The sequence below is a fragment of the Sander vitreus genome, chromosome 12 (assembly GCF_031162955.1).
Source record: "Sander vitreus isolate 19-12246 chromosome 12, sanVit1, whole genome shotgun sequence".
Taxonomy (NCBI): Eukaryota; Metazoa; Chordata; class Actinopteri; order Perciformes; family Percidae; genus Sander; species Sander vitreus.
Window position 1 is genome coordinate 13,281,969 of NC_135866.1, and position 20,988 is coordinate 13,302,956.

Below are 20,988 nucleotides of genomic sequence, written 5' to 3' on the forward strand. Positions count from 1 at the left end.
CGATACACAAGGTTGGAAGGGAGTCCCTAAGCAGGAGTAATTAAAGGCATAATAGCAGAGTGAGTAGCAGCCTGTCCAACACAGCTTAGTCAGGGCACATCTTTCTCTAAGCCAAGTCTTTGATTAAGTCTAACCATCAGCTCTATTAAGAGGATTAGCAAAGTCTCCTGCATATCGAAGAAAGATACAAACTACTGGGATGTTACAGGTTCATTAAAGGCCCATGTAACCTATGTGCAAGCAAAATACTGCATAACATAAAACTTGCTGCAAGAAATAAAGAGGAGAGGAGAGGAGAGGAGAGGAGAGGAGAGGAGAGGAGAGGAGAGGAGGAGGAATAGTACAGAACCAAGACTGAAATTCCCTCTCCAGCTGTTTGTGGCACATCTGTTGGAGATGTGCATGTTTATGTGTATGCACTGACACACACGCACATTATATATCTGTATTTTTTTAGGACTGTGCAGATTTGAGATGATAGATACCAAAGGCTTTTTAGCCCCAGTCAAATCTATTACAGGCTGGAAGTGAGATCAGCTCAACAACAAATGTGTGAGAGCTCCATTATATGATGCTGGATGCTTTAGTCAACACTATATTTCTATTTAAAGGTTGTATTGTATATATTAGAGGTAAAGACAGGTCAAGATAAGTCTGCTTTTTTAACTTAGCCTGCTCTGATTTACCACATAAGTCCATTAATACTGATTAGGATACGTCCTGCAGAGGCTTTGCTAATGTGTAAACACTGTCACTGTAATAAAAGGTTCAATTAAGGCCAATTTCTTACAGGAAGTGTAATCTCAAGATACAACTGATGCTGTCATCTTAATCATTTTCCTCTGCTAAAAGCTAAATATACAGTATATGCATTTCTCTAGAACAGATTTACAATACAATACCTTCCGTCGGTGAGATGGCACTATAAAGAAGGTTTCAATTTCATGTTTTAGGAGGAAGGCGTTCCTTTCGTGGCCGTTTCCAGGCTCCACCTCATAATCTCCATTTAGGCACTCCAGCGTAGATTTGGTGATGTGGACTTTCCTGTGGAGCATAGGCAAATATGGCACAGGATAATAGTCTCTCTGCAGATGCAGCAGTTTTGCATTTGGCACAAACAGTTTTGAGCAGGTCATTTGAAGAGTGTCAGAGGAGACTGTCAAAATAAAGCCTGAGATCCTGTTCTTAAGCCTATTTAAAATTCTTCAAAGAGGTTATTTTGCTTATAGTCAAGTTGTTTGTAATTATGTATGTATTTATGCAAATAGGTGAAAATTCAACCACGTGGTTGAGGTCACTGCACTTGTTTCCTCTTGTTTTCCCTGATTTGTCTTAACATAATTACCAGTTTTTTACAAGCATGCCTGTATCTTGTTTTGTTTTGTTTTGTTTTGCTTCGTTATTGTTTTCTACCTTGCCCTGTAAAGCGACTTTGAGTCCCTGAAAAGTGCTATACAAATTCAATTTATTATTATTATTATTATTATGAAGACGTAGTAGTAGTATACAGACAGTGTTAGGTGATTTCATGTGTCAATCCTAGATGGCATAGTTAGTGTGCATGTGCAGCGTCCATAGCCGTTGAGGCTGGTATTTATGTAAAATGTCCAGTACTGACCCAGGTAGTCCTCCAGCCTCCATCACGTTGGCTAGGGTCACATCATTGGACCACACATCATATTGCCATTTCCTGAGGCCGAGCACTCCACACAGCACCCGACCTGTATGCAAGCCCACGCGCATGTTTAGGTTGACTTCTGTGGCCTCCGCTACTGACCTGCAAGTGCAGAACACATGTGTTTTGGAGTGAGGTCATAAGGTCATATCTATATCTACTGTATATGTCTGTATATATATATATATTGTATATATCTACAGAACATCTATAATTAGGCAGAACATAAAAAGGCAGCACAGAATGTGACAAAATAACACAATGTGACATCAACAATGCGACCTGCATTATTGTAGACAAGCACTGTTCAGTTATTCAATAACACTTACTAATACTATACTAATATGTATGTCTGTCAAACTAGACTCTATCACAAACTAGACAAATAATGAGACAACAGTGGGAGAGGATGTTGTCTTTCATAAACTGAAACATTTATATGTAATATCAAAAGGTTCTCAAGCAGTCGGCGAGCCAACCTTACAGTCATGTGAACAAATTAGGACACCCATGCTAAAGTTGACTAAAAAGAGGAATACAAAAATCATCTTTAGGAAATTGATCTTAATGCCTTAATTAAAAAAATGAGGAAAAATCCAATTCCAAGGACACCAATTATCTTTGTGAATGAATAATGTATCGTAAATAAATAAATGTTCTTCCTTAAAATACAGGGGGCATAAGTAAGTACACCCCTATGTTAAATTCCCATAGAGGCAGGCAGATTTTTATTTTTAAAGGCCAGTTATTTCATGGATCCAGGATACTATGCATCCTGATAAAGTTCCCTTGGCCTTTGGAATTAAAATATCATCACATACCCTTCACCATATCTAGAGATTGGCATGGTTTTATTTCAGTTAGCCTAATAGCTGGTTTGATTTGCATTGAGAGATGATTTTATGGAAAGTACCCCATGCCAATCTCTAGGTATGGTGAAGGGTATGTGATAATAATTAAGGCATTAAGATCAATTTCCAACAGATTATTTTTTCATTCCTCTTTTTAGTCAACTTTAGCATGGGTGTTTTCACATGACTGTATATGTTTTACAGGTGATCCATCATAGGTGAGACCACTACTCTTAACGTTGTATTTTTATGCGCAAAACTTGAAAATAATCATCAGTGTTACTTTAAACAACATTATTGCTATAACATCAGAATATTTACTGTTAAAAGCAATCTTTATGTATAATGATTGAGAACAGGTCATAATATAAAACTGGTACTACAAGCATTCTTTTTAATGAGATGTGGCAATCTGTCAAGAAGTGGACAGGGAACAAACACTGTTCAAAATGCTCTACTTTGCTCTAACATACCAAAATAGACTAAGGAACAAAAAAGATTGCTAAGTTTAGCATCTCTATTTAATCAGTGTTGAGGAAAAAGTATAATCTTAATTAACAGGCTTCCAGTCAAGTCATGAAAGTTTCTGATTTAAGCTTCTGCTGCATCTCAATCTCTCACTTTCTTTTGCCCTCCTCTCCCCCCCCCCTCTCCCCACACACACACACACACACACACACACACACACACACACACACACATACACACACACACACACACACACACACACACACACACACACACACACACACACACACACACACACACTTCCAAACTATGCAGGGTATGCAAGGAAAACAAGCTCTTTCAAACTCAATACAATATCTTATTTTCTTTCTCCATTAAAGCCTTTTTTTCTCTCTCTCAGCCAACTGTTGTTCTGCTCACTAAAATGTTCAGTGTTAGAATTCACTCACAGCACACATGGCTAAACAGTTTGCCCTACTTGAAGGAAAATCTCTCAACATGGAATCACAGTGTGTTTAGAATAGAATAAAGATACAAGGGAAGATTTCTTTAGCTTCTATCGCACTTATTTAGAAAGCAAATGGATCGCCAGCTAACCGTGATTTCATTTGTTTTCACTAATAGATTAATACCTAAAATGTCACTATTATAAATACTGCAAAATGAAAGACTCAAACAAATATGAACACTCACGTTATGGTGTCAATCATGTCGAGACCCATCTCTACACAGCAGTGGGCGTGGTCAGTCTTGGGTTGGGTCAGTCCAGACACACAGTAGTAACAATCCCCCAGGATCTTGATCCTGCGGCAGTGGTTCTCCTGACAATTAAAAAAGAGGTTGTGATTCCATGTCTTCCTCCTGGAAAGATAAGCCAATCAGTAACAAAATCATATTTGCCTCTACATTTTATCATCCTAGTGCAACAGCACCTCTGACCATTAAAAAATAAATACTCAAAAAGGCATCATTCTTTCACTTTAATCAAAGTTGCACAAGTGGTGGAGTTTGAGTTAAAAATTCTGATATTTAATTATCGTTCATCCATTACACTGATCCATAAGTGTAATCTGAAAGTATAGCTTTAAGTTATCAATTGCTGCAAGTTCTGAGGTCAATTGGGTGTATGGTGCAGGAGCTATGGCTTTTGAAAATAACCTCATTTATTAATTTACCTTAAATTGTTACATCCTCATCATAACACATGTAATGTTTATAGTATGTCATCACTCAACATTTTAGGCAAATTACTCTGGTGATGTAAAGTTTTTAAGAAGAATGCTTCCTTCAGCTGCTGCTAAGTTTAGCAAAAGCTGACTAATTCATATTCTATATATTGTTTGTTTAATCCATTAAAAGTGTCAAAATGTTGACACAGGGGGTAATATGCTGGACTATTCCTTAGCTGTTAGCAGCAACTTGAACTTTCCACAGGTTGCCTGGAAACCTCAAAGTGATGACAAGACTCTGGGAAGTCACTGCTAATGGCTAATAAATATCCCGGTATATAACCCTTTGCAAAACACCAACTTGTAGACAACTAGACAGAGGCAGTTAATAAAAGAATAAAAAGCAATCAAACAAGTCAGATAAGACAGTTATAGTGGATAGCTGTGGATCTCCACATGGATTGCTATTTGTATTGCATGTTCTTTATCCCATGCAAACTCTTGAGACTTTGAACTCAAACTAAACTGAAATGGTTCCCACAATGCAGCACTGAATCAACAGAACAGTCTCACTTTAGGGAATAAGGTGAGTCACTCTCTCACTCTTTAGTATGAGAAGCTGACTTGCACATACATTTATACCAGTACTACAGTTAGCACTTGCACTGTTTTTTTTTTTTATATTGCATGCTTTTATTTTGAAACGTGTGGTGTGTGTTTTTAAATGTTGTTTTACTTCCGCCATCGGACACTTATTAATTAGGATAAAGGATTTGCACCTGGGAGCCAGACAGGGAATTGACTGGGGTTTTTTTTTTAGATAAAAAGGACAGAGCAGCAACGAGGAAGAGGCAGCTGCGAGTACAACAGACGGGAACAGAACAGGCAGAGGAACAGACGGAGAGACACAGAGACCGGAGACCGGAGACCGGAACCCGGAACCCGGAACCCGGTGCCCAGTGCCCAGTGCCCAGTGCCCAGTGAGTGGAGTATCGGCCCTGGTCGGAAGGAGACCGTAGAATACATCGGAAAACTCAAACACCGATCGCTAGCGGCAACAGTGGATGAAGGTAAAACTTCTCCCTTCCGCGTAAGTCTCTTTCTAAGGCCGGTGTTTGTTGTGAGTAGTATATACAACAGTGGCACTTTTAAAAGGACGTTTGACTGGCTTAGAGTTCTTCTTCACAGGCGATGCCCGAGGGGAAGAGTCAAACAACAAAGACGCTGGTTGCCAGTGGAAACCTGTGGACATTTTAATCTCCAACTCCTATTCTGCTGTACGCCCCCCCCTTTTTTTTGTTAAATTGTTATTCCTCAACTGGTTTTTACTCACTGTTTTAAATCCACTAGTTTAACTGCTCTCCCCCAGTAATAAGGACCTGTTTTAATCTTTTATCTCAAATTGAAATCTTTGTAGTTTAAGAGGTCCTAGGCCTCAAGCCAAAACCTAGGTGGCGTTGTCGGCCCCCTACACAATTTTATATTCATACGCCCCCGGCCCTTCATACACATGCATGCATAACGTGAGAGAGAGTATGAGGGTATATGAATGTGAGTATGTATGCATGTGTGCATAATATGAATGTATGTGCTTTGGGGTATGAGATCTGGGTGGATCATTGGGTCAAACAAACAACTTTCACCCAGGAGATCCATTCTTCGTTCAACTTTTGTGATTTCACTCTTTCATTGTAACTTTTGTAAGAAATGTTTCACTGGATAGAATCTGTGGATTAACTTAAAGGGCACTTTTTGACATTATTTGTAGGAAGGAATTTTTTTCTTCCAGTCAATATTACTCAGAATTATTCCAATCCATTCTACTTTTCACTTCCTGCCCTCTATCTGAATCGAGCATCATCAGAATCGCATGACGGCAAACAAGGAAGCAACTCCTGGTCGCACACACAGTCACAGTTTTAAACATTGTGAATTCAAACACAACTACTTGGTAAGGTTTTAGAAAAGCTCGTGGTTTGGGTTCAAATATTTATTTTTACAAAACATTTGATACGTAAATTAAAATACGAACGTAAGTGAAGTTGTCAATGTAAAACAGTCACTTAAGTTGACTTCCATACACCATGTTTGTCCCGACCATTACCTGACCTCCTACCACATGCACATACAGTACATAAATACTTAGCATGCACATACATGCATACTTACACTTATATACTCTCATTCTCATGTTATGCGTGTGTGTGTGCGCATGCATGAGAGTATGCATGTATATGCAAGCGCTTAATGTAGTGTGTGTGTGTGTGTGTGTATATGTGTGTGTGTGTGTATATATATATACTGTATGTACAAGTCAAGTATTCAATTTTGGCCTAAGTGGCTTCTTATACTTTAGGGATAATAAGCAGTGGGATGAAAAGGTGGCTCACAAATATAACCCATTATTAGAGGATATGAGCAACAGACTATGACTATGAGCAAGAGATTTGACCGGGGAGACTGGGTTACCATGGACGCCTTCTCCTAACCCTTTATTGTTTGTGAAGGTAATGGGATCACTGGCTATGCATGTGAAGTGCACAAAGATTCATAGTGATGCACAATTGGTGGGCATGAGACAAGACGGATGCTCTTTAACATGCAAGCCACATGAGTTTCAGAATAGAGCGATAGCTAAGGCTTGTTCGCTGCAACTATTTGCCCCATGTAGTTGTACATGCTGTGGTCATGCATTCTGAGTGCTCAGTGGCATTGAGGCACATGTGCTGTTCATGTAATATAGAATCACAAAGGCACAAAAGAAAAAACACTTAGCAGTATATTGGAGACTGTTGAGCAGCATTTTTGTTCTGAATACTGAATTGAAAATTAAAATAACTAGTGATTTCAAATGAGGATTCAAAATGATTTGAGATACAGTAAATAGACATGCCATTATATATAGACTATAAAACATGCAATTATACACATTATATATATTGGTTACTTATTTCATATTACCTAACACAATGTTTAGTATATTATGCACAATAGTCCTGGGTATCTTCCTGTATAGTGTGTACCTTCTACATTTGATATATTGTTATTTGCATGCTGTATATTTTTGTATATACTGTATCTGTTTATTGTTCTTACATTACTCCCTGGTTTGTGTCTTGTGCTGCTATGATAATTAATTTTCTTCCTGGGGATCAACAAAGCATTACAAATACAACATTTCAAACCTATGGTCAGTGGAATAAGCTCAGTGCAAAAATTATAACAAAATAGCTTAGCTTCAAAGTTATTTGTTACTTCACTCATTTACAATGTTCACAGCTACATTTCAAATAGACACCTTAGAATGAATGTCAAAACCAAGCAATGAGTCACATAGGTCGAAAGAGAGAAGCCTATTTACTTGGAAATGTATATATGGTATCCTGTGGACTACATCTTAATCTACTTACTTATAAAGCTGCTAGAGAAATTCTTTGAGATGACACTTAAATTAGGTATTTCTCATTTTCATTTGTTTTACTGTAACAAAGCCAATAAGGGGTAATCTTCGGGGTTACTGAGGTCATGGTGGAGCAGTAACAGATGGCGCTATACTGAGGCATAGTTGAAGCTATACAGGAAGCTGGGGAAAGCTGGTACTTACAGAGTATCCTACTCTGTACTTTTCCTGTGCTAATCTGCACTGTGAGGGTTTAGGGGGCTGATTCAGTCCCAAGCAGGATTACCACTATCATGTGACTGACGCATTGTGGGCAATATGGGTGGTCAAGAAGGGTACAGTGTATTAGGTAGGGACAGGTAGAATGTGGTCACAATTTCAATTAGAATGGAAACGCAATATATTTTCAAGATAAAACATGCATCCACAAAAAGGGGCACTTCCTCTCGAATAGGAAAAAGGACATGTGCTCAAGCCCCTTTTGATGTCTATGTGTGCACGTGCCTGTTACCAAGTACCTTACATACAGTATAACCATATGCTTTCAGAGATGCAAATAAGCAAACACTTCAGTGCCCACAGACAAAAAGAGAGAGACAAAAAGGGATAAGGTGATATGGAAAGAGGACATTCGGTAAATGATTATGAAGGAAAAGATGAGCCAGCTGTGAGTAGCAGCAGTTCATTTCCTACAAGTCCCCGAAGAAGAGAGCAGTACACACCGTGCTTTGTCTTCACTACAAAGGCAAAGATCAGTGCTGTATGTACACATTATTGATGAGGCTAAATATTAGGTTGTCCACTCCTGTAGCTTTGGGGGGTTAAAAGGACACGATACAAAAGGTGTGTTTGCAGCCGTCTATCTGAATCTGCCCTTCTCCAATTGTCTGAACATGTAGATTTATAGCAGAGAATTGAATTGTGTGATCCTAATTCTTATCACGAGCAATCAACCTATTAAATGCATTTCACGTCAGGTCACTACATAGATTCAACAAACATTTTCCAATCTACCTTGGCTTGAATTATTTCATGTCAACATTTCATCAATATGGCAGACGATGATTCATAGGGGCAAGGGCCCTCTGTTGGGAAATTTTTTTAAATGTACGTAGTTAAGTTTACTCAACATTTTCCCCTGCTCCACTGATTCCTCTCCATCTCTGCCTGCACGCAAGCAGTGACTGGATTTTTCCGTTTTTGTCACCCAGCTCCCTCATTGATTTGAATTAATAAGCAATAATTTATGTGCAACAACAAATGAATAATATATCAACACTTCCTCCACCCACCACAAACTGGTGGGTTGAAGCGAGCGGGTGTTGGGAATCTGTTAAGTTAACATATTAATTTAGATATATTTAACAGATATAATGGATAAAATAAACAACAAATGTTCAGCAGTCGAGGAGTGTTTTATTTACAAAGATGACACTGCTTTCTGATAATTTGATTGGACGTGGAAACAAGGAACACTGTTTTGTTGGAATGACTAAACTTTTTTTTTTAAACTGGTGAAAATATATTTATTTTGCTGTTAACGTACTTTAGGCCATCCAAGCCGCCTACAGCATATGTGTATTGTGTAATGCAGCAGATATGGCAATCTAATAAGTAAAAGTAAAAGAATAAGTAAAAGTAAAAGAATAAGTTCTCTATCAAAATAAATGGTAAACAGAATGTGTTAATCTTAATCATTTCATATAAATAATGTCTCTGTCTTTCCATGAAATCAGCATTTCTGAGCGATGCAAGCTTCACCCATATTAGTGACTTAAAGTTAGGATATCTCGGCCTCTGCTGCTTCAATTTTGATCATCTTCCTTAATCTGCCTCATGCGAGTCCCCCACTTTATTGAAGTGCAAGTCACTTTATGGTATGCTCACTACAATAGCAACCTATCATCATGATTTTCTTCTTTTTGAAACAGACACTTTTTTTTCTCTTGTTCTCGTCTGTCAAGATCTGAAGCTATCTTGTTTGGCTTTGGTTTTGGTTTAGTCCACAGTTTTTTTTTAGCACACAGGCGTCTGAGGGAAAATGCAGGATTTGACAGTGATCCTTGCACCTGCTCATGAGACAAACCCAAACAGGGTTATTTGAGCTGTGTTTACACCCAGACTTTAGTTTCTGGCAGCTGTCACAGTGTAGGCAGTGACCAGTCCTTGTGCCTAATTTAAGAATAATACATTTTTAATAGCATCCTAAGCAATTTTGTTTGTTATATTTTTCTTGGCATAGGATGTTGTATTATATAAACCTGCAGATGTACAAATGATCACATCTACAAAGCAGTTGGAACCATTTTTTAAAGGTAAGCGTTCTTTGTGAATATACTGTACTTGTTTGTAGTTTCATTTATTTCATTGTTTGGGGAATCTTTACAAAAAGTAGTTTCTCAAAAAGAGATTACGATTAAAATTGCACCAGCTCAGGTTACTCTGTAATGACTAGATGAGTCTTTGCTTTGTCAGTTCCTCCTGTTAATGAAGTACTTACATGTTTTAACAGGGAATTCTAGTTCTGACAACTGATTGTCAGATGTGCTTGGTGAATTGCTATTCTCTTCAAAATAGTGGGAAAAAAAGACTTGGGATGCAAATATGGCAATGAATTATGTCAACTCCAGCATACATTCATGCACTGCACATATGATGCAGGCTATTCTGTAAGCCTTCACAGTCATATATGTGTGAATGAAAAGGGAACTCTGACTTGTCGAGGAAGTGAGATGCAGTAGATACATCATTGATCCATCCTAAAAATGGAAACACAAGAGAGGAAGAGAGTGCAGAGAACCACTGGGCATAAAAGACACAGTTGAGGGAAGTAGGCTGCTGCATGTCAATCAAAAAACAAAGAAACAAGGAGCGGAGGAGTCTCAAAGCTGTGATGCAGGGAGGTGTTGCGAGAGGAGAGAAAAGAGAGACAAGAATGAAAAGCTTTGTGAAACTCTTCCATGGAAACAGCCACGAAACGCGCATGCATACACACATGCGGACAATCACAAAAGTACATCCAGTCCAGAGCTATTAATGTTATATAGCATCACAATAACCATAAATGAATCACAGATTCCCTCTCACATTGTTGTTTCGGGTGCCAGACAGACTGTTGGAACCTCAGCCAGGGATAGGGAGGAAGTGCTTCTAGAGTGACCAGTTGGTGTGTTAATTTGTGCTATCACTCTTCAAAATAAATCTCCTTCTTCCATTTCTTTATTTAAAAAACAAACAATGCCATTATTATCGTGAATAATATGTAATTTCTTTATGTTACCTGTATTTAAAAAATTCCGACTGACAGATAAAATGCCCTGTTTCTGCTTACAGTCAAGTTCGGACCACTTCTTCAGTAAACTCTGTCACTTCAGCCATGCAGTTGTTTCTGCTTCGTGTGCCAGTCTGCTGTTACAGTTTTACTATTTCACCAAAAACCAAGTGTAGGTAGTGATAAGGGCTCAAAGCTTTCTTGAGATGTCAGGAAAAATGCGACTCTTGTCTTCGGTCTCAGCGATATAAAGTCGGCAGATTCTCAGGCTGGTGAAGAGTTATAATTACTACCCAGCTTGTGTTCTTGTGGGTGGTGGGAATCAGACAGCAAATAAAGATCAGTGTGAGTGGGTTTCCTGTAGATTTCAATCTGCAAGCTACCCTCCTACTTACAGTAATATGGCAACCAATAGCTACTGTAGGGGTGCAAATGTTCCACCAAAACAAGTTCCCAGTGGTAGACTGTAATTAAGTACATTTACTCAAGTACTGTACGTAAGTACAAATCTGAGGTACTTGTACTTACTTGAGTATTTTCTTTTCATGCTCTACTTCTACTCCACTACATTTCAGAGGGAAATATTGTACTTTTTACTCCACTACATTCATTTGACAGATTAGTTACTAGTTACTTTACAAATTAAGATGTTTGCACACAAAACACATGTAGTTTATACAATATGATGTTTTGTTAAAAATTAAACTACCCAACAACATATAGTCCTACATTTACAGCTGAAATGATTAGACAATTAAACACAGAACATTTTTTGACCATTTCCAGTTTCTAAAATGTGAGCATTTTTCTGCATTGAGTACTTTTACTTTTATTAGTTTAGTACATTTTCCTGATGATACTTTTACTTAAGTAACATTTTCAATGTTACTTGGTAGTAGCACTTTTACTTAAATAAAGGATCTGAATACTTCTTCCACCACTGCAAGTTCCTTCCCGAGACTATTTTGCAGAAGCACTGTTGCTGCATCCATAGCTTAGCGCCGCCCAAGACGATTGTGATTGGTTTAAAGAAATGCAAACAACCCAGAGTATTTTTTTCTTTTCTAATCCATTACTGACTGTTACAGTAATTTTCCAAGCTAATGCAACACATTGGTGGGTACACTGTCTTTCCCTCCGGACATTGCCAATTTGCTTGCAACACATAACACGGAAGGGTACAGACTATTAGCACAGTCAGCGAGAGACAGAGCAAATCTCGCGCTAAGTTGCGCTAATCAATATTTTCATATAACATAACAATGGGTCCAACAGAGTATTTCAGCATCTTTTAGCTCATTGTTTTAGTTTGCTTTAGTTATACCAACCATACTGTTTTGATGCACTCTCACTGCTCTCATGAACCCAGTTTCTAACAGCAGCAGGCAGCTATTTTCAGTAAAACAAGTTCTGATAAACCCATTGTTTGCAACCTGAACAGAACCAAACAGTAGCCAGGCAAAGTTACCGACTAGCTGGTGAACATGGTGGAGCATTTAGCAACTAAAAAGCCAAGAACTCCCTCAGGAGAGTGACATGTAGACCAAACCAGTGCTTATATTCAACTATATTATATGTAATATACAACAATGAATAAATGCTAATTTCTGCTGGACGTGTAATAGGTAACTGTTTGCTAACACGCTAACACATATCAACTTTATAAGATATAAGAGATAACATGTCAGTGTTTTGTTAACAGCTTGTTCTCAGCTGCATACAACTGAGAACATAGGAGGACGAGAAATATTGTAATAGTTTACATGAGTTTGAAATTGACACAGGATGGATAAACAGAAGAGACAGAAATACATTCCTTTTGTGAGCATTAGTGATGATTGATATGGAGATAAGGTTGAAAGTGGCAAACTGTTTCTAAATGCTCAAACAAAAAATGTCTATTTTTATCTCATGTCTAAAAAGTGTGAAAGTGATTATGTGTCAAATTCAGAAGCTGGTATGAGTAGCTACCTGAGGTTAAAAGGCTTATCTCTTCATTTGTGTTAAAAACATTTGGCTAGATGGCTTGAGGAGAGGAGAGGAGAGGAGAGGAGAGGAGGAGAGGAGACTTGATCTACTACAGCAGCACTTTAGGAGTACATTTTGTTCCTGGCTCACTTCCCATGCAGCTTGACAAGTCCAAAGTGGACAGGTGGTGTGGGGATGGTGCTGGAATGGTTTTATGAGCTGATGCCCAGTGGCCATGTGGCATCGCCGGCTCTTCGTATGGAATGAGACGAGTCTGCGTGCCCACAGTGACCAAGGCTATGAGTCACTGGCACTGCCACTTCCTGCCAAAGTGGATCAGAATGAGTGGGGCTTTGGGTCAGGGCAAGGCTAGAACATTTGGTGACAAGTTTCATGGCTGGGGATAGCCTTTCAGTTTAACATGAGGCTCTTAGCTAGAGTAGAGATCAGACCAATCTATTCAGTTGTAACCCAAAGAATGAGACAACTCTAATTACAACAGCAAGAAAATTGACATAGCTCAAGGTAACAATTCTTATAGCCAAACATACTTTGGGAGATGAAAGATAAAATATATCATGTGAAGCTAAATTAATTGTAGAATCTTTGAAAGGAAGAGAGGAAAAAGCCTAAATTAAAGTGCATCGACTTGTTGACGTTACTTCACTTATATGAGAGAGTGTGTGTGTGTGTGTGTGTGTGTGTGTTGTAATGTATGGAATCATCTTGTTTTGGCTAATAGCATCTCAGGGTAAACTGCAACTTTCCGTAGGATAAAGACAGACTGGAGCTGACATGCAAATCAGCAAGAGCTAGGTAAAGCAACTGATCCCAGACTAATTGAAAAGGTAATGACAATGATTTGACAATAACGAATCAAATGAGAGACACTCTTTTTAGTCAGTTCTAATTTTGTGACCATAAACAATCAAGTTAAAAATAGAAGCTTGCAACACAGCCAAGTAAAACCTTCCATGAAAGCAAAAAAGGGTTAGTTGTAATCCTGTGGATTAATGGATTTGACAAGGGCATGTGCCTTGTGTAAATAATAGAGGCCAGATTACATACGTAGATAAGGCTGTGGCAGGGTGATCTGCAGGGGCTCAACCTTCTCACCAAACAAATACTGTATACTGTATGTGTCAGCCAAACTCACAGTGACGGAAAAGTAGCCATATCATACCTTTTCTGGAGATGTGCTTTGATTCTGATTAGCACATTTTAAAGTAAAAGCGTGTCAAGGTACCTGTGCTATTTTGATTACAAGATTTTGTAACACAAGCACTTAGAGGGTCACATTTTGAAAGTGACTAGATTAACCGCCACGGTCAAATATGCAGCAAAAGTTGAGCGGATTTTCAGCACTGAAATCACAGATGAAGAGTGATATTTGACAGATGGGAAAGCTGCAAGCTTTTCTACATGTGAAGGAAGATAGATTGGGACAATGCAATGGTCCCTTCATTCAGTTCATACCCACAACCAAAGTTGAGGCAAGGTTTAGCCCTGGGTAAATCTGGTCTAGATTAAAGGGGTCTGTCCACTCTTCCTCAAATGAAGCACTGAATAATCATATTAAGCACCGTATGGGCTTCCAGTATTCACAGTGACATCATGCTAAGCTGGTACAATAGTGGCATGTGCCAGCAGCCTGTGGCCAAAGCAGTACACACACACACACACACACACACACACACACACACACACACACACACACACTTACAATGTCAAAGTTTGGACAAAGTGTACACAGAGAAAAAGAGCAGCTTTTCATGCCAACTGTGACTGTAATTGAGGGATATGTGCTCAAGGAAGGGAAACAGACTCACCGTGGCAAGCTCATCAAACTTTCCAAACAACTCATTTAGCAGTTTAACCAGTTCCTGGGCTGTGCACTGGGAAGCCAGGCTGGTGAAACCGACTATATCTGCAAACAGGATGCTGTGAGAGAGAGAGAGAGAGAGAGAGAGACAGAGAGAGAGAGAGAGAGAGGTGTTTCAGTCAATGCAGGTTATTTATAGCAGTATGTATGAAGGAAAGAAAAGAGTATTGGGTGCCTGATCAGATTAGCTCACAGGAATTGTTTTAAATGACATTTAGTAAGTCAATTTAAATATTCTCTTTGGATGTTTTATTTTTATTTTTTTTTACAGCAAACTAATCAAACATTTAAATTAATGACCTGCAGCAGAAATAAAAAAGAGAAAGAGAGAACGTGCTCGGTTTTCTAACTGACTAGCCGCGCAGTCAAGCAGAGCGACTCAAAATAGAAGAGAGAGCATTCTCATGCGGATAAAGGTGAAGACATGTCCTGTTAAGAGTGGTGGTGAGGAGCCATTCTAGGATATATTGCAACCATCAAGGTGATTTCACGCTCTCCAGGTCAACTCGTATTCCCTTTTGACAGTTGTTCCATAGGTCTTAGAGTGCTTGAGATTTAAAGTTGAACTGGAATTAAAAAGAAATCTAAGAAATATTGGTGTGGGTTTATTTTTACTTGTGTACTGATGTGGTCAGAATTTCAATTACCAAAAAGAAGAAATATTAGGATTACTTTACTTTTCTGCTGTGATATCACCTCCTACATTAATGTTCTCCAGATGGCATGGATTGTTGGTTCCCACTGAAGATGTTGGTTCTGTAATGCAATTGGTCCAATATCTGTGTAGGTGGGAACTGAAAATAGTTCAGAATATCACTCTAGTTCCAACAGCCACATACATAAGCAATTAACCAGCTGGGGGGCTAATGTTGTTAGCTGACTCTTTTTGCTGGTAGTCCCATCTGTGATTTGAGCACTCTGTATGTTACTGACTCTGCTTGTTAGTTACTCCATGTGATTATTGAATCACAGAGTAGCATACTCAGTGCTGAGGTTACCTGAGTTTACTCAGTCTTATTATGTGCTGTCCCCACAACTGGACAATGAAATGAAACAACAATGAAAAAGAAATGACACCCACCTAATAGACACTCTTAGCTTAGACACTGTTTTCGCAAATGTGTCCAAAATGGTTTCATTCTCTTTTGAAAAATGGAAAATAATGCACAATAGCTACATTTTAGATTATACTTCCTTACACTAAAAGTGTGGAGAATTCAAATTTCAGGTTGACTTTAAACGTTGCTTTCTAAGGGTTGGTAGAAGTTATTTTCACTGTTCATAGCTTTTTTCTGTGCCATTAGTGTTTTGTGCTGATTATCGTATGCATCATGTTTCATTATAACATGACAACAGGCCCTGGTGGAAAGGTTACTTGTTTGAAAAACTTTGGTGTCTTAATATGGTTCACCTGCCTGAGAAACAACTCATTATCAATCTGCATCAGAGTAGAACGGGAACGTTTTTTCCCGTGAAGGATTTGCCCTTAGTGCTGTCCTCCCATTGAGGGTGTGAAGGGGATTAGTCATTAAACTCTGACTATCATGTCCAACTTGCATGTCTGCGTCTCTCGTACTGACGGCCGACTCGCCTGCATGTGGACTGGTGTTTTCACAATGTGACAGAGGGCTAGATCTTTACCAGGTACAGATGTCACAGTAACGGGGGGAAATGTTTTAATTGGCAACCATCTGTGGCTAACAAATATTTGAAATGTTAAATACTGTACTAGTGTAAACACTTACATTCACATTAACTCTGAAAACTTCATTTCATTGGACAAAATGCAGACAAAAAGTATACAGATGCAATCACATCATATTTATTGTGTGCAGTGAATTACCCAACAATGGAGCAAAGAGCTGGATAAACACAGATTGATTTTGATGCCCAATCATTTAGTCTTTCAAACTAACATAACAAATTGTGTTTCATGCCTGCTGCTGATTCTGGGCCAGAACTATTTCTTGTAAATGGTCTTGAATAAGCCATCTTAAAAGTGAAATTTTACTCAAACCATCTTCTCACAAGAAAACTATTTTCTTTGGCAGGTGCCTGAATAGAGGAAGTTGGAAAACTACACTACTAAATCATGCTGTTTCTCCTTTATGTGTGTCTTTACATAGACTGTTGGCTATTACTGTAAGAGTAGAGGACTAATTTTGCTGGAAAAGAACAATGCTAATTATTTCAGAGCTCTCTTTTAAAAATAGCACGGTAGCACTGTAACGTCTGCCTGGAGTAGCTTATAGTGCATCTCTCTCTGATGTGATGATGTTACACAGGCAAGATAGTAGCCTTCCACACACATTTTAGGATGATCCCTGTTGTGTGCTCGCTAATAGACTCCTGCAAAGTGACACATGTCTCAGTCCGTGTTCGGTTCATGATATCTGCGAGGCTCCTCGACATGTGGAGGCAGCAAACTTTTGCGTTTCTGCAATTTTCATGACTGCCCACCTTAAATTCAAGCGCTCTTTTGTAAGACAGTATTGTATAAAATTTCTCTCCACATTCTTTAATGCTTTCATGTCCACATCACTTAAAAAGTCTAAAAAAATAACACTGGAATCATGGCCCTCATTTGCTCAGCCAATACTGGACTGGAAGCTGATGAATGCATTATGTTATGTTATGTTCAGCCTTTTTTCATCTCAAAAACATCTCCAGACATCTTCGCCATCACTCTCTGACTCCGTGGCAGAAACCCTCATTCATGCTTTCATAACCTCCCGTTTGGACTACTGCAATGGAGTCCTGTCTGGGGTCCCCAGCAAAACCCTAGACAGGCTCCAGTATGTCCAAAACTCTGCCGCAAGGGTCCTCACCCACACCAAGACCTGGCAGCACATCACCCCAACGCTCATCCACCTTCACTGGCTCCAAATTAAGTCCTGCATCACATATAAAATCCTCCTTCTCACCCACAAATCCCTCCATGCCCTGGCCCCACAGTACCTCTCTGACCTCATCCATCCATACAGCCCCCCCCCCAATCCTGCGGTCCTCAGATGCTGGCCTGCTCTCCATTCCCCACACCAGACTCTGTACCTTCAGAGACAGAGCCTTTAGTGTTGCAGCAGCATCCCTCTGGAAAACCCTCCCTGCAGATATCCAAAATGCTACATCCCTGGACATTTAAAAAAAACTCCTGAAACACCACCTGTTTACCACAGCCTACAACCTCCTTTAGCTTAGCTACAGTAATTCTGTAAAGTGTACTTGGGTTTCTTGAAAGGCGCTATATAAATAAAAGTTATTATTATTATTATCATTATGTGTTAATACAAGTGAAACATACATAATTACAGCCCAACTACAGGCTGTAACTGCTTTCCTTTAGTAAGTAGTTTGGTTATGTATATGTAGGAGGATTTAGGCAGACATTTTCATACAGGCAAACAAAAGTATGGGGATTTTTCTGCAAAGAAACTTGAAGCAAGTAAGAATGAGTCTCCTATGTGCTGCAGAGGGCATCCCATTTAGTGCATGGTCCCAATGTCTTGTGACTGTTGTATATTTAGTTGCAGCACTGCGTTGCCGATGTGTGGAAAAGGAACTTCGTTGACACTGTTCTTGATTATAAAAGGTTTATTACATCAAGAATTTCAGCATCATGATGGATCCTGCAGAACCCGGAGAGTACAAAGCCAATATGCACTCTGTTTTGCTGCAGCAAGAACATGGCTTATAAGGGGTACGTTTAGGTATCATGTTAGATAAAGTAAATAGATGTGAGTTGGCAAGTAAAGGTCTGAGTCCCTTTGAGGTCAGAGTCTCTTTGGGGGGCTCCAACACTACACATAAAATCATTGATCCCAGTCAGCCCCCAATCACAGAATCACATAAAACATCCTCTTCAACACATCACTCCACTGAGAGGAAAATCATTAAACTTACTTCACTAACACAGTGCTCATTATGTCTCAGCACATTTGAGCTTTATACAAACTTTAACCTTATAGGCTCTTCATATACTACATGACCTTGTGTGAACTTCACTGCACTCAGTTATTTGTGGCTGTGTTTACCTCAGTTAGAGCACATGCGCACCATTGTCTCCACTTTAATGTGAAGCATGCATAGCGCATGGGGGCTGTGTTCCATTCAAAGTTCAGGTCAGATTTCTCAGTCCCTGGTTTACAGAGATGCAGAAACCTTCTGTCATGTTATTATGGTGGCATACTCTGTAAACACACTATATAGCATTAGTGAAAAGTATTGTAATCAGCATGTAATATGGGTCAAATAATGCTGGTAATTCAAAATAAGCCACAAATGTTATGTTAGTAACTGCACATTCAGCTCATAAAAATGTTTATGATTAAATACCTTACCAACATGAGCAACTTGTCCCACTCAGCACATCATAAAAGGTACATAAATCCAGAGATGCACATTAAATAGGAGAACACATAAGCTTACTTGGCAATTAGTAACCGTGTCCAAGCATGCGAGGACAGGCAGAACTAAATCATAAAGACAAATATGAACGTGGGGTGTGTGCTGAGTATGCAGTTATTTACTACAAACAACTAGGGCTCATTTTTAACTACACAGCATTCCTTTTAATATATGCTTGCATAACATGATTCTGATTCTATTTATACACCCATGTGAAAAATGTACACATATGCATTTGAAGTGTTGCAAGAGATATTTGACATAGAATTTGCAGTTGCATTAAGACTAATTTTCAATAAGTGATCTCACACATCAAAGGCACTCGTGTTTTTATGAGTTGGACTACTGAGAAGCACAGGGATCACAGACTGAGAGCTTCTGTATCTGATTTTGAATGTCCTCCGGCAAAAAAAGTCAAAACAAACACTGCAGCTCTCTTGTCTAGTAATGCATAGTAATGCATAAAGACATGCATGCTAGGACTTAGGGCAATGGCAGGAGTTACCTAGGTAACTCCTGCCATTGCCCTTGACGTATAGGTACTGGCATTACAACTGGAGTTGGTCCCCAGGCGCCGGACTATGGCTGCCCACTGCTTCTAATTAGTTAGGATGGGTTAAATGCAGAGGATACATTCCTCGTTGTAAATGTACTTGGCAAATATAGGAAATATTATTATACAATATTATTCACTGGCATTCATTGGCAACAGTTATAAGTTAGTCTATCCCCAGCCATTGTCTACAGCAGTGGTTCCCAACCTGGGGGGCGGCAAAGATCACAGGGGGTGCACAAGTCTTTATCTGGTGAGGTTGAGGTAAAAAAAAAATATATTTGCACATGTTAAACAAATGTGTATGATAATACACTAGAATATATAATGTATACAAAAGTCTGTATAAAAACTATGTATTTTTGTTCTCGTAGGCAGGCTACTTAGTAGGCCAAACCTCCGGGACCTCTTAACCTGTGACCCTTGCTGTCATCAGGTCAGCTGCTAGCTGCTATCATCCTCGTTTTTCCTGCCGCCACAGCATCACTATTTTATGAATGAAACATGGCGGAGAAACGTAAAAGTGCTGATAACTCCTCTGTATCAAAAAAGAAAGTAAGGCTCTATCTCGAGAGTTACCTCAACTTTGGTTTCGGAGGGGGGGCTCAGCTTTTCTTAGACATAAGTAGGGGGGGGGCGCCAAGGAAAAAAGGTTGGGAACCACTGGTCTACAGCAAACTCACTGTTCTGGACTGTACCATGTTCACTGGCCAAAACCTCATCCCCAACTCAACTTTCTGACTCAGTAAACTTGGGCAAAGCACAACAATTCAAATGATTAAGCAATGTTATACAAACATGATTTTTCCTGTGGTAGCTACAACTTGTGTAATAATATTGCTTAATTCGACCTCCCTCACACCCTCATCCATTATTTCCTCTCCAATGGCACATACTCATGAAAAGTTATTCCCTCAATTATCTCCTATTTCCCTCTATGGGAGGCATTACTGTAGCTATTTTGGCAGATGTGATTTCAAGTTAATCACATAGCGGAAGAGACAAGCCAACTCAAGGGTTAACTTTGGAAAGGCCCCTCAGGAGCTACAGTATGTGGGCAGTGTATGTGCTGATGTCGGGCCAATAGAGGCGCTAACACAGATGAGTATGCAAGGACATTTTAGAAGGATAAACTGTAACTTCTTAGTGATAGTGTGAGTGAGCATCTACAAACATTACAAAAACCCTGACAGTGGCCCAAGTAGGTCACCTGGGAAAGAGAATGATATCATTTAGTTTTTTCCTCAAATTTTTCAAAGAATTATTTAACGCAAACTCAAGTGATGCAATAAAAGTTGTTAAAAGCATCCTACTTGATATGTCGACTGATGAACATTACATCTATTT

General features: G+C 39.1%; 1 protein-coding gene across 3 annotated transcripts in view; it reads right to left on the minus strand.

The window, feature by feature from the left end:
- Positions 1 to 20,988, minus strand: part of LOC144526380 (adenylate cyclase type 1-like) — a 38,376-nt gene that overhangs the window by 10,804 nt on the left and 6,584 nt on the right. For all 3 annotated transcript variants that reach the window (XM_078263817.1, XM_078263815.1, XM_078263816.1), the window contains exons 4-7: positions 14,632 to 14,743; positions 3,688 to 3,815; positions 1,619 to 1,777; positions 903 to 1,044 (exon numbers count right to left, since the gene is read on the minus strand). In XM_078263817.1, the coding sequence (XP_078119943.1) occupies positions 903 to 1,044; positions 1,619 to 1,777; positions 3,688 to 3,815; positions 14,632 to 14,743 (541 nt within the window). The remainder of the gene's footprint in view (positions 1 to 902; positions 1,045 to 1,618; positions 1,778 to 3,687; positions 3,816 to 14,631; positions 14,744 to 20,988) is intronic.